Below are 14761 nucleotides of genomic sequence, written 5' to 3'. Positions count from 1 at the left end.
TTTATCATTCCTGGAAAGTAGAAGCACCAAAAGAATGATCCCTTCCCCACGGAGGCCTGTTTTCAAGGTGGGTATCCATCCCCATCCATTCCCCACTTACCGACGGAGGAGCTGGGGGAGCTGGGGGGCTCCTGGCTGCTTGCTGCAAAAAGGAGAAAATAAAGAGAGTGCGTATCACTGTCTGTGTTTTAGGGAGGGAGTTCTCATTTCCACTTGCACCTCTCCCCTCTGCTTCCACACACACACATATCCCTCCATGCCCCGTTAAGTCCAAATGTCAACATACGTCTCAGTCTACAACCTCCTAAGATTATACAGGAAAATTATAATCATACAGGAATAATAATTCAAGGTGCTTTGCAACCATCAGTGCAGTTCTCCATGTGTTGCCTGGATATACTATTATCTGCGCGAGTACATGTGCAAATGATTGTGCAGTGCTCCAGTGTCGCCTTAAGTTGTGTTTTCTGTGAAGTCCCATTGTACGTAGCAAAGCTCACACACCAAGGCCAGCCCAATACATTTTGACACCTGAGGCGGGCCCCAAAATGGCCTCCCACTCCCCACCAGGGAAGAAGGGGTGAGGGATGATTTATACCCAGGGCATAGGGAGAAAGATTGACATGGGGATCTGCTGCCCTGCTGAATCCTGCCGCCTGAGGCAGTCGCCTCCCCTTGCCTCCTGGGTGGGCTGGCCCTGTCATACACCATTCTCCTGAAACGGAAGTGCCTTGTGTTTTTCACTGTTCCTAAATGTTTAGCTTTGGAAAAGACTGTGGCTAAAAACACACACTCTTCTTTCATGCTCATTGGGTGGTTATAGGATGCTGGAGACGGAGACCCTGCTCCAGAAATAGTGATGGGTCTTTAGCCGCCTGTGACCTCTGACCTAGGGTTGCTATACGTATTGGAAATCCCAGACATGTCCTCTTTTGGGGGGGTCTACATGCCCATCTGGGGGGATTTTTACACTTTTAAGCTAATGTCGGGGGGGTTAAAAAAAACACTTGTTTGTATGTGGGGGACCTGGGCTCTGTCTCTGTCAACTCTGGCGCTGTTTTTTTGGGGGGGGGCGAGATCAACAACCTTTTGGGCTATCGTGCAAATAAAAGCTCAACAACATGCCAACCCTACTGTGACCACTATATCACAGGTGATTAGCACTTAGTGGTGTTACGGCTAAAATCTGGGTGCGGGGCTACTCTGCCACCCAGCTCATCGGACTAAGTCCGTGGGTCCCTGCGGAAGAAAATGAGCTCAGCCGGACAGGAGCAAATTGCAGAAGATCCAAGTTTATTGCGCAACAGGTTCAAGGCAAGATTGAACAGCGAGAAAGGGGTGACATGAACTTTTGAAACTCCCCCCATGTCCCAGAATACAGTGCAAAACACATCCCAGTTACATCATGAATACATTAAGGAAAGGTTGGGTTACACAGATTACATCATGAATACATTAAGGAGAGGTTGGGTTACACCGGATTAACATATGGAGGAGGGAGGGGGGAATATGCAGAGCTGGAGATATGCGCAGATAAGCACATCCTGAGTGCCGGTGATGAGAAGACAATGGTCCATGTATGCATAGTCTGCCACCTGGCATTGCCCGGAGGAAAGGCTTGGCAGAGTGATTTGACAGGATTAGGGTCTTGACACCTTGCTTGAGGGATTATGGAGGACAGGGGAGGTGTGATGGAGTCCTAGAGAAATTGAGCAAATTGGCACGTTGATTTTCTATGAATTTTATAAATTTTAGTCCCTTTTGACATTGACAATTGGAAATAAATTGATATATTGTAGCGAAGAAGAAGGTGAAGAAGACATGCCCCCCCCCTTTCCGTAACAGTCCCCCATTCGGAGATAGATTTGCATTAAAGTTCTGTAAGAACTTGCAAATCTTTTCTCCGCACCCTAAATCTCGGTGAAGGTAGGGGTGCCCTGTGAGTGGGAATAGGCTTTAATGGAAAAGGAGGTGGGTTGAGCAGGGCAGCAAAGGAGGGAGCAACACGGACCAATACAATAATGTACGTGTATGTTATATAGATATGCACTAATAACTTGGTATCCACCGTACTAGATGTGTGGGTTTGTGCAAACCTGAAGGGGACTTGCAAGCCATGCCTCTTAAGGTCATTTGCAAGTATAGTAGTGCAGATAGCTGGATATAGGATATCACATAAAAGAACACCTGTTGTATTTTGTTCAATAGTGGTCTATGCTTTACATTTAGCAGGAAGGTCCGCTACTGACTGAAAAAAATGCAGTTTGGTTTTTTTTTTTTAGCTCCACCGTTTTTGTGTTCTCAGGTGCGAAGGTAGCTCTTCTGTGGTCTCACACCGGCATGGTGTCATAGTAGTGGCAATCCCTGGTGAATCCACTTAGGGCTTTCATATTAACCATGTTGCCTGGCACTCACCCCAGCTGGCACAGGTTTGGGCACGTCATGAGGGAAATGTCCTTGCCTTGGCCATTCTATGGGATTTTATTATTATAGGCTCTGGTCTTGCAGTCATGGGAAGTTGCTCACTTGCACTTTAAGGACCAAAAAGCTAATTGCAGCCTGGATACACTTGCCCAATTCAAAATGAGTCCAATTTGAATTTATCTTGCCCCATGGTTCCCAACTTCTCAAACCAATCTGTTAGAATAAAACCATTCTTAGAAGGCATTTGTCCAAATAAGTCAATTTAACTCTGTAAGGGATTATTCCTGCTAAACCAAAGCATATGCACTTTCATGAAGCTCCTCCTTGGTAAAGTGAGTTTTAGCACATTTTAAAATGGGTAGGGAAGTTGGCAGAGTGCCAGGTGAAACAACTAAATGTGGTTATAAATTTATCTAGTTCTAAACATTGGACTACATAATAGCCTGGTCTGTTAAAAGCATAAAATGTATGAGAATCCTCCACTGGGTTGTAAGGAATAAGACATTAAACATAAAAACAATTACACACAAAAATAGCCACAAAATAGCCCCCCCCCATTTGTGGAAATAACACACTGTCAGACACATTTCAACATTCCTACGCAATAACACATAATACAAAACAAACTAATTAAGTATCAGTTGCATATCTTGAGACAATTGTGATATTTTTACGCATGTATCTTCTCAATGCCGGAGCACAGTCTTGAGGTTCAAAAGTGAGAAAATGTCCTTGCAATTCAACTCCTCCCCCCTTTGTCAGGCCCACTCCCCCGGCAGTCTATATCCTTTGAAAGAGATAGCTGTGGCCACTTTGAAAACTTTGGTGTCTGTTGTTGTTGCAGGTCTTGTGGTGGCGAAGCTTTTCATTGGATCTGTAGTAACACATTTGTAGAAGTGATATCCTGTAAGGGGCAGAAAGGGAAAAATAGAAAAGGGAAGGGGCGAAAGGCAAAAGGGATGTCCTCAGTTTCCGTGGGAAGCTGCAAATAATAAAAATCTTAGCGGATTAAGCTTTTTATTCATTACAATATTATTATCACATTTCCATATAATTACTGTTATTATCTGCTAAGTTTGTTTGCTTTCCTTCACTTTGGTTTTTTATCGTCTCCCTCCCATATTATTAAATAAAAAATTACTCCATATGTAGAGAAAGAGAACTGTAAAAAAAATACAAGGTCAAAATAATAATAACACACACACACACACACACACACACACACACACACAATGACCTATGAGGAACCATAGATAAATGCTAAGACACACAATTTTAAGAAATCTGAAGTAACAATGAAAATAAAAGAGTGTTTCTTGATGTGACAATATCGGCTAGGATGTTAATAGCAAAATACTGGGAAATGACTTAATACCAAGAAAATGAATGGCAATTTAAAGTTGTGTAAGTACCTTGAACTAGCCAAAATGACAGAATTAATAAGAAATGCTCAGGCAAAAGGTAAACAAATACCATTCCACAAACAATGTTTGGTTGTGCTTCAATTAATTTCATAGACATAAATAAATGAAAACAGATTACTTGTAACTTAAAGTGTCAAAGCCGCAAAGAGATGGAAGTCACTAATATAGCAGGGATTCAGACTTGTTTCACAGAACAGAAAGAAAGTTGCTGTGGGAGAAAAGAAGGGACAAACACTTTGTTATCGGGGTCCACATATCCTGTTAAAGGGAAAATTATTTCATGTGAGAAGCCTGTCAGGAAATGCTGTTCCTAAAATGCACACAAACAAAGTCTGTGATTTACATCCCATTGAGGGGGGGAATGCTTTGATATTTACCTGTGAAAAGAATTTGGCATGTTAAGATTTGAAACTTGGCAACCTCCTGACTTTGACGGTCCAGTACTTAACTCTTTTGTCTTACGTAGCCCCTGGAGCAAAGGACACATTAAGGGTGATTTCCCTCAATGGTTCCAAGTTTTACATAAGGAAATTTGGATAAGTTTCTCCCTGCAGCCCAAGCTCTCCAAACCTCCTCTCCCCTTCCTCTCTCTCTCTTTTTCTTTTCCTTTTTTTTTTTTTAGCTGATCTAGTCTCTGTGCATGTGCAGAGTTCATGTCTCAGCAAACCTTTTATACTATTGAAAATGTTGAATATTTTGGCTTCAAATTACCATTTGAATAAAGGAAATGAAGGGTAAGGAGTAGATTTTTAAAAATAGGGTTAGATTTAAAACAAAACAAGAAACTCCGCAATTCAAGCATTTACCAAAGTTAGAAATTTTCTAAGGGATCATATTTCCTTCCTTTATTTACAGGAAAGGGCTATCATTTTGTGTGATTTCCCTCTGGTCATTCGCGGAACAATGCCACGCCCTTATATATGGGAAAAAATGGCCAGAGAGTCAGAATTCATAGGATTTTTTTTTTTTTTTTTAACATTTCAGCCTTACCATTTGCAGACAAAAAAATTTTCCTGCCCTTTATTTACAGGATTGGTCAAGGCCCATATGTATTTGTATGTGCTTAAACTTTGAATTGATTTTGAAGTCTGATTTTTAAATAGTAGACAAAATGATAAACACTGTAATCACTCAAATGCTTGATATTACCAGTTGTGCTTCAAAACATCACAGCTTCACCTCTCACCTTTTAAAACTAAAGAGCAAAGCTAGGCTGAATTTCAACTCCATCACCACACCAGAATTTAAGAATTACCCTCCAATGCTTGCGGACACATGTCCTTCCACACAGCCACAAATTGGGAGAGTTGAAAGGGACCCTGGGGTCATCTAGTCCAACCCTCCAAAATATAGGATTCACAGCAAGATTTCACAGCAAGATTTGTACTACCAAAGAGACACACACATACTTATGTACACAGGCACTACTGGGGAAGAGAGCACAATCAATGCTCCTATCATGTACTAAGGAAGATAGATAGGGAGAGGATCTTTTATTAAGCATAATTAAAACAGCCATAGATTTGATTTAACGGGAATACAAAAGTGAACAATTTTTCCTGAACTTGCAGAGGAATAGTAAGCCTAATTTAGATTATTATTATTATTACTACTACTATTATTTTTAATAACTACACATAGGAAAGTGAGATGCAGGGTACCTTAGGAAAGATTGCTCCCCCCTCTTTGCAGTTTCCCTTAAAGGAAGCTTACTCGGGAGTAAATTTACCTGGCACAGAAGTAAGAAGGGAGGAAAAAACAAAAAACTGAAAGAGACAGAATGAAACGGGGGGGGGGGGGGCATTTTCTGAGAAAAGAGGCCAGGAAGTCTTATAGAGACTGATATCAGGAGCCTTACAATAACTCTTCTGTCCAACCAAATCAAAGTTAAAACTGGACTCACATATTTTCTTAGAAGGAACACCATACTTTCATAGGCATATGCTTAGTGAAATACATACGCTGCATTTTAGCTAGAGAGAGCAATTGTGCTCAACTAGGCTTTTGCAGCAGAAACATTAGTTTCTTCACAGCACATTTCAAAATACTGGAAAAAAGACTGGAACACGGATGTAGAATCACAAACTCAACATAACATTATCTACCATCAGCTTAAAATCATACCCTCACTTAAGCTACTCGGAGGAAGACTCTTTGGAGCCTCTCTCAAATAACAAACATTTGCACCCTTCATTCTCATTTTGTTTTTGTTTTTTTCTGTTTTAAGATTGATAAGGTCCAGCATGGCTTCCCTAGATTTAAATTTTGAAGCAAGCTTGTAGTTTAAACTATGCACACTTAAGAAAGGCAGTTTGTCAGAGACAGAAGGAACAGACAACACACATAACAGACAACATGTAAACATACATATTCTCATATATGTATTAACAGACAACACACATAACAGACAACATGTAAACATATATATTCTCATTCTTTAGTTGGTTATCGCAAGGAGTTGGGCCGCTTCCTTTGGCTTCATTAAGTGAAATTAGTAGGAAGGTCCCACATGGTTTTATGAGCTTCCTTGCCTCTTCAAACACACCACCAGTTAATCAAACTGGCAGGGCTCACAACGCTTGGTTGACTGGGTACCCCTTTATATATGCATGCATTGCTGTTGTTGCTTTTTTTGTTTTTCTGTTTTGGGGGGGTGTCTGGGATAGAGAAGGGAGAAAGAGAGAGGTTGATTAGGATTTGGGTAACTTGTACAGGGGGCTATTTAGGGTTTTCCTTTTCCTTGTTGCTTGGCAACTTCCTAACAGGGTTTCCTTTTAGAGAGCTCTTCTACCTAATTCCTTATTTCTTCCTTTCTCACTTATTTTCTTCCTTCCTTACTTATCTATTTCCTGGGGTTTTCCTTTCCACTCTGCCAAATCCCGCCCAATTCCTCTTGAGCTATCCCTCCTGGCAACCTCCTACCTATCGTTACAATCTCAGGAAAAGGGGCCCTACTGGACGCCCGCGCCGTGCGGTGCCAGATTGGGTGATCCCTGGATAGAGTTTTGAACCGAAAATCCCCCTTGCTTTTGGAAGCGGGCTCACGCACGATACACGTGTTACGTGGCACCGACCAGTGCGGCTGGGATTGAGACAGAAAGCAAGACCCCTTCCTGCCCCCTCCGTAAGGGCGCTCGGGAAGTTCGGAAGAAGAACTCCAGCCCCTTGCTTTCAACTGAGATGCCCGTTGCAGAGAGTCGGCTGTCTTTCCAAGCCGGGTCTCTCCGTCTTACTTTCGGACTCTCAATTGGTGCGGCTGACTGGAGGGTTTGAGAGGAGAAAGAGATAGAGCTCAGAACCCCCCTTTTGGGTCGAGCAGCAGTCCACGGTCTCTCACTCCAGCCCCTTGCTTTCAACTGAGATGCCCGTTGCAGAGAGTCGGCTGTCTTTCCAAGCCGGGTCTCTCCGTCTTACTTTCGGACTCTCAATTGGTGCGGCTGACTGGAGGGTTTGAGAGGAGAAAGAGATAGAGCTCAGAACCCCCCTTTTGGGTCGAGCAGCAGTCCACGGTCTCTCTCACCAATTGGACCAAGAGACAGGCGAGAAGGAGCGATAGAGAGGAGGGCAGAGAATTCAGTTGCCAGGAGATTCCACCCCCTTCCCACCAGTGCACTGGGTTTTTTTCCTTTTCCTTATACTCACGTGTCTCCTATGATGATCCCGGGATCGATGAATAAGCCGGCTGGATCCCTCTTTGCTCCCCGGCTGAACTCCTGGGGCTTTTGATTACCGCCCGGAGGATGGCCGAGGGTCCAAAGGATCTTCCCAGGCAAAATGGCCCGGTGCCGGCTGAAGATTTCGGGGCCCCCGGTCAGCAACGCGGGAGAACCGCATGCCCCACGTTGGGCGGCCAACTGTTACGGCTAAAATCTGGGTGCGGGGCTACTCTGCCACCCAGCTCATCGGACTAAGTCCGTGGGTCCCTGCGGAAGAAAATGAGCTCAGCCGGACAGGAGCAAATTGCAGAAGATCCAAGTTTATTGCGCAACAGGTTCAAGGCAAGATTGAACAGCGAGAAAGGGGTGACATGAACTTTTGAAACTCCCCCCATGTCCCAGAATACAGTGCAAAACACATCCCAGTTACATCATGAATACATTAAGGAAAGGTTGGGTTACACAGATTACATCATGAATACATTAAGGAGAGGTTGGGTTACACCGGATTAACATATGGAGGAGGGAGGGGGGAATATGCAGAGCTGGAGATATGCGCAGATAAGCACATCCTGAGTGCCGGTGATGAGAAGACAATGGTCCATGTATGCATAGTCTGCCACCTGGCATTGCCCGGAGGAAAGGCTTGGCAGAGTGATTTGACAGGATTAGGGTCTTGACACCTTGCTTGAGGGATTATGGAGGACAGGGGAGGTGTGATGGAGTCCTAGAGAAATTGAGCAAATTGGCACGTTGATTTTCTATGAATTTTATAAATTTTAGTCCCTTTTGACATTGACAATTGGAAATAAATTGATATATTGTAGCGAAGAAGAAGGTGAAGAAGACATGCCCCCCCCCTTTCCGTAACAGTGGCTGCTATAAATCTCCAGGGCAAACCTGATGACTGAACCCTTGCCCACTCTGGCACCTGCGGTCACCAATATATTCATGCAACAATAAAAACAAACACTTTTCAAAGGAAAAAGGAGTCACTCACTTGACGTTCTTTCATAGGCTGCTTCCATTCGTACTTTCTCTACAGAAACAGAATAAGAAAATCAGAACGGGGAGAGCATGGAGCGTGAGAGGCGGGGATTCCAAATTTTGACATTGCACAGGGCGCTGCTGAAATTTGACATTCCACTGCTGCCAGTTACATGTGGCTGGTGGGCAGAAACTGGCTAAGCAACCAGTGGAGTCTACTTTGCTGCTCCCCCCGCCCCCCCCATCACTTGCCCCAACAAGAGATTGCAAGCAAGGCTTTCATGGTACTCATGGCCTACAAGCAACAAACAAACAAGCAAACAAGCAAACAAACAAACAAACAAACAGGAAGGGACACATGGGCAAGCAGGAAGCCCAAGCCTGCTGCTTGCTTTCTCTCTCCCCACTTCAACAAAATATCATTTGGGGTGGAAGCGGGCAAAGCCTTGTTGCTCCAGCAGCTGTTTTGCAATGCACAGCAAGAAGGAGCTCGTTCTTGACCAAGGGCTCCGACTGCCTCCGAGACTCCATGGAAGACCTTCACAGGTGCCATACAAGTTTAATTCCTGTTCCCAGTCTCCATTGGCTGGTGACGTATCTCTTTTTAATGTTCTGTGAATTGTTGAAAATGTGTTATGGTCCATTGCCCATGGCTGCCATTTTATTTCTGGTGCCCATAGCACTTTCATGACATTTGATATGTCCCCACTGCTCGAGAAGGATTGGAAACCACAGCTGTAGATCGCTACCATCACAGATCTACAGGACACACGGCGACTCAATCGCCAACAATTGTACTGTGGACTCAGTTATACAGCTGCTAATTAAACATCTTAAATGTCTTGTAAAGTGCAATGTATTAATGTGACACCAGGTGGCGACAGTGAGCTATGCCAAATTCAATGCCTTTTTCAATACGGTTTTTAAAAACCGTATTTCATTTTCACCGTGTTTTTTTATATGTGTGTAGATTCCAGCTTGGTATCCATGTGCAAATCTGGGCTAGATGTCAGGGATATTTGTGTCCCTGCCAATGTTGCTGGACTTTGGTTCCCAGCAGCCAGCATGGCTAACTGTCAGGGTTGACGAGAATTGTGGTCCATATCGGAGTCTGGAGGGCCACAAATTCTCCGTTGTTGGTCTAGATGACAGGTACTTGCCAGCCCCTTGGCATTTGGAACCATTATTACATTATGTAACCCACATGAATCCTGCTTCCCAAACATATCAGAATAGGGGCCAAGAGGCAGTGGGGAAGAACAGTTAGGGTACTTTCTGGTTGGTGTTCCACAGGTCATTTATGGGGTGGGGGAAGCTTGTGAGGGAGCTGCCAGGAAGGCTTTGCCATCAGCACATTCTCAGTCAGGACAGACAAAACCCAGCAAATCCATCCAGTGTTTACTTACTGCGGACAAAGAAGATCACAGCAGCCACTACAACCACTGCCACCACAGCAGCCAAGCCCCACAAAACCTTTTCCAGAGTGGCAGAAGAATGGTCCACCTTGGCTAAAAGCAAACAAAAGATATTTCTGTTCAGACACTGGTGGCAGCTCCCAAAGCCTCATCCAGACATCTCACAATCTTTTTTTTGAGGAGAGATTCTGCGTACCAAGTCTGAGACCTCCCATGCGCAAAGCAGAGAAGACCAGAAGTACCAATGATTAAGAGTGGCATTCAGCAACCTCATGGAATACCACATACTTATATCAATAAAACCAGTAAGATTTCTCACCTCCCAGAGAGGGTCCATCTCCTCCAATGATTACTCTTCAACCTCCGCTCTTTGAACACCACGCCCTCCCCACGTCCCTGAACCTAAATCACATCTCCTCTTTTGCACCCCAAAGTATGGACGATGTCACATGTAGTATTAGCCTATGATAGCGCTGGAGTCCCTCGTTCGACTCTAGGTGGACATTCTCCCCCTAGAATCCAGCAAAGAAGGCCATCCAAGAGGTTGGATGGTCATCTGTCATAGATGCTTTAGCTGAGATTCCTTCATTGCAGGGGGATGAATTTGATGACCCTTGAGGTCCCTTCCAACTCTATTATGATTCTCTGACTCCTCCTCCTGCCCCTCTCCTGTCGTTTCTCACCAGGCTCCTCCCAGGCCAAGACCAGAGGCTGTGTTAGGCTGACATGCTCTATGTGGCAATAATAGCGGTTCCTGTCCTGGGGGTCCACGTCAATGCTGAGCCAGGCGTGGTAGGTCCCGTTGGAATTGGGAGCGACGTCCCTGCGGAAAGTGGCATGCTCCATGACCTTCCCGTCCATCCTCCAGATGGTGTTAATCTCTCTGGGGTAGAAGCCATAGGCCTGGCAGATGAGGGACTCCTGGCTGTCTGGAAGGGCCTGACGCGTCACCTTCCCCACTGGGAGCTCTGCCAAAAACAAAGGAACCTCTCCAGTAGCTGGCAGGATGGATGGTGCAATTCACGTGGTCGTCCAGTGCCATCCTGACCTGAAATTTGATTACTGATGCCTCAACATCCCCAAGAGATGACAAGGTCAGAAGAGAGAAATTATCGACTTCCCTTGTGTTTCGTCAGACTTAAAAATCCCTGTCCTCCACAAATATGCTTAAGGTCTTTGTAGTGAATATCATCAATAGATGAATTGACCCATGGCTCAGACTGATACCTGTTCCCATAGATGTTCCACTGTGAAACCTTTGTCCATTTTTAAAAGAAATTATTCAGACAAACCCCATGGGTGTCCCTGCTATGGGCCTGTGATACCCAAAGCAATCTGAAGCCCCTGTGTGGCAGTTGCGGAGACTGAAGGTCCCCACTTCCCCACAATTGTCTAAGTCCCCCCCACTTCAGGGTTTTCCCCGAAGCAATCTGAGACTGCGCCTGCATGAAGCTAACTTCTCCTCTGCCTTCTTCATGCCTCTCCTGGTTCTTTGAGACCAGGGAGGAGGGGAGCTGGTCACAGCAGGAGGGTGAGACTCCCTGGATTCTTCAGCAGCCTGCCTCGCTTCTGTCTCCTGGCCTCCCTCCTCTCCAGCCTCTGCTTCTGCCTCTCATTCTGGACTGCTCTCTGCCACAGACTCTCCCAGCTCACTAAGCCCTGTTACCTCTTCACATTCTGACACTTTCCAGTCTTCTCCCTCTTCTCCCTTTGACCGTTCATCATTGTCCTACCACCATTCCCTGAGCTCTGAGCCTTCTTCTCTTGAGGGTTCCTCAGCTGGTTCCTCCCACCATTCCTCTGCATCCAGCCAGCCCAGGACACCCACACACCCGAAACCCCTCAAATGTCTCATTTATTTTTACCAACCACACCCACGTTTTTATACTTTTGACACAAAGTCTAAAGACCGCTTCAGCTCCCGGAGTTGCTCATGGGTCAATCTGTCCCTCTGACCCACAATTATCAGCCACCCCCTTCTAGGCAGATTTGGGCTTCTTTTTGATTAAAAAAAAATCAACATCCACACACTGTAGCCTGAAGTGACCCACTCCCAGACTTCCTTCCTGCACAAAACAGAGTTTTGGTCTGAAATATGATGTGGGTGGAGAAATAAGTAGCGAAATCACGACTCCACCCTCCAACAGGAAAGGAGATTCAGACTCAACATCAGGAATAACTTTCATAAAGATAAATTCAACAGTGTAAATAAGTTTTGATGGATGTAATATTGGAATACTGAATGGCTTAGTTCATGTAAAATATGCACGGATTTACGGTATGCAAAATGAACCATGGAAAGAGAAGGAGGGAAGTCATTGATATTTTAAGGTTGTTTAAATGAATATTCTAAAATGTAAAAGAAAAGTTTAATTATTTATATTAAATATAATATAATATAATATAATATAATATAATATAATATAATATAATATAATATAATATTTTATTTATTTTATTTATTTTAGATTTTATTAAGTACAAAATAGAAAAATATATATACAAATATACAAAGAAATAAAGAAAATACATGTAACCAAAGGAAAATTAGAAAATATAAAGAATACAAATATTTTACCTCTTCACATGCATATAATTATTTACACCTCTATAAAGTGATGTTCACAAAAAAGAGAAAAAAATGAAAGATGAAATATAAGAGAAAAAGAAAAGAAGAAAAAGTCAAGATTGAAGATTTTAAAAGTAGATAAGTATTCACTATACACAACTATTTCAAATCTGTATTTATGTTCAATTATGTATTTCCATCTTATCCCTATCTATCTTAATTAAAATATTTTTAAAAGACTTCCACCGTTTGCCCCACACGTTTTTAATAATCCATTCGCCATATCCTCTGTTCTTCATATTTTTTCTTTAAGCCTCCTTAATATCTCACTTTATATATTTTTTGTTACTCACAAGATTATTCTAAACACGGCCAGATTTTGGTAGCCGAGCCCTGGTTTTGTAAGTAATCATTTAGACACTCCCACTGTTTCATGACCATAATTTTGGGTTTTCTCCTTATTAGATCTGTCAATTTAGCTTTATATATATATTATATATATACATACAGTAGTACCTTCGTTCCCAAACAGAATGCGTTCTGGGAGTCTGTTTGACTCCTGGAACTGTTCATAAACCAAGGTGCGGCTTCCAATTGGCTGCCGGAGCTTCCTACAGCCAATCAGAAGTCGCGGAAGCTTCACCAGACATTTGGCTTCCCAAAATCGTTCAAAAATCGGAACACTCAACTCTGGTTTTTGATCATTCAGGAGCCGAAACGTATGAGTTCCAAGGCGTTCAGCAACCAAGGTATGACTGAATATTTTTAAAAAAGGAATAACTTTCCAACAGCAAGAGCTGTTCAACAGTGGAACAGTCTCCCTCAGGAGGTGGTGGACTCTCCTTCCTTGGAGGATTCTAAGCAGAGGTTGGATGGCCTTCTGTCCTGGATGCTTTAGCTGAGATCCCTGCATTGCAGGGGGTTGGACTAGATGACCCTGGGGGTCCTTTCCAACTCTACAACTCCATAATTCTACTATTCGATGCATTAGCCCTCCTCCCCACTCCCATTCCCCACCCACCCATCTCACCTGTCCTCAGCAGAGTTTCATTCCCGTAGTCCAGGTATCTCTGCAGCCACTCAATGCATTCCTCCTCCAGGTAGGCCTTCCGGTACCAGGTCTTGGCCAACTCTGCATCCCACTTCCTTTTTTTATTTTTATAAAATATTTATTGAGATTTTACCAAAAACATAGGTTTACAAAGTACAAAGAAGACATATGAAAAGAAAAAGATAAAAAAAGGAAAACATACAAAAATACATAAAAAATAAAAAATAAAAATAAAAATACAAAATACAAAAAACGAATAGATAAAAAAGAATTAAAAACAAATCCATTTTTTGTAACTTTAAACTCATTAGCTTGTTTCCTTGACCTCCTCACACCTCCCCTTTTTGTATTCCCATTTAAATAATCAAATCAGCAAATCCTTACCCTCTTTCGTTTATCTTAACTCTATATCTTAACATATTATAACTCTATATTTTCATCCATTATCAATTCATTTTTGCATATTCTTATTAACTTTGTTGCTAATGTCACTTATTTTCAATCCAACATCATTTTAACATTAATTAATTTTACAGTGTTTCTGTAGATCGTCTTTAAATTTCTTCCAATCTTCTTCCACCAACTCTTCTCCCAGGTCTCGGATTCTGCCAGTCATTTCCGCCAATTCCATATAGTCCATCACCTTCATCTGCCACTCTTCCACTCTTGGGCCTCTCTGTCAGCTGCCGTCCAGCTGAGGGTCTCCTTCTCAAAACTGAGGAAGTCCCTCCGGTCGTAGCCGTACCGGTAATACCCTTCTTTGCGCCCGTCTGGGCTCAGTTCACAGCCGTACATGAGCTGCAGAGTGTGGAAGCCTGAAAGAGACCCCCGAGAGGTCAATTGGGGGGGGGGCAACAGGACCAGAGCAAGATTTCTATCCCTTGTTAAGCCCCACAATAACAACACAGTAAGGTAAAGGTAAAGGACCCCTGGCCATAAGGAAGGCTGATGGCCGAAGAATTGATGCTTTTGAATTATGGTGCTGGAGGAGACTCTTGAGAGTCCCATGGACTGCAAGAAGATCAGACCTATCCATTCTGAAGGAAATCAGCCCTGAGTGCTCACTAGAAGGACAGATCGTGAAGCTGAGGCTCCATTACTTTGGCCACCTCATGAGTAGAGAAGACTCCCTGGAAAAGACCCTGATGTTGGGAAAGATGGAGGGCACAAGGAGAAGGGGACGACGGAGGGCGAGATGGTTGGACAGTGTTCTTGAAGCTACCAGCATGAGTTTG

General features: G+C 43.5%; 3 protein-coding genes across 4 annotated transcripts in view; 1 reads left to right on the top strand and 2 right to left on the bottom strand.

Annotated features, from left to right (window-relative positions):
* The window catches only part of LOC310756634 (uncharacterized protein), an 820367-nt gene that overhangs the window by 55377 nt on the left and 750229 nt on the right, over nucleotides 1-14761 (bottom strand). The gene's annotated exons all lie outside the window — the stretch shown is intronic.
* Nucleotides 1-14761, bottom strand: part of LOC310757328 (major histocompatibility complex class I-related gene protein-like) — a 62683-nt gene that overhangs the window by 924 nt on the left and 46998 nt on the right. Inside the window, exons 3-8 of the mRNA XM_083602650.1 lie at nucleotides 14191-14341; nucleotides 13506-13630; nucleotides 10590-10874; nucleotides 9898-9999; nucleotides 8505-8543; nucleotides 101-142 (exon numbers count right to left, since the gene is read on the bottom strand). Of these exons, the coding sequence (XP_083458776.1) occupies nucleotides 101-142; nucleotides 8505-8543; nucleotides 9898-9999; nucleotides 10590-10874; nucleotides 13506-13630; nucleotides 14191-14341 (744 nt within the window). The remainder of the gene's footprint in view (nucleotides 1-100; nucleotides 143-8504; nucleotides 8544-9897; nucleotides 10000-10589; nucleotides 10875-13505; nucleotides 13631-14190; nucleotides 14342-14761) is intronic.
* LOC310756621 (antigen peptide transporter 2-like) overlaps nucleotides 1-14761 on the top strand; it is a 78803-nt gene that overhangs the window by 56567 nt on the left and 7475 nt on the right. The window lies entirely within an intron of this gene.

This window comes from Podarcis filfolensis (assembly GCF_964270895.1).
Source record: "Podarcis filfolensis genome assembly, chromosome: 2".
Taxonomy (NCBI): Eukaryota; Metazoa; Chordata; class Lepidosauria; order Squamata; family Lacertidae; genus Podarcis; species Podarcis filfolensis.
The sequence above is the reverse complement of the archived record's forward strand: the minus strand, read 5'-3'. Positions and strand labels throughout refer to the sequence as shown.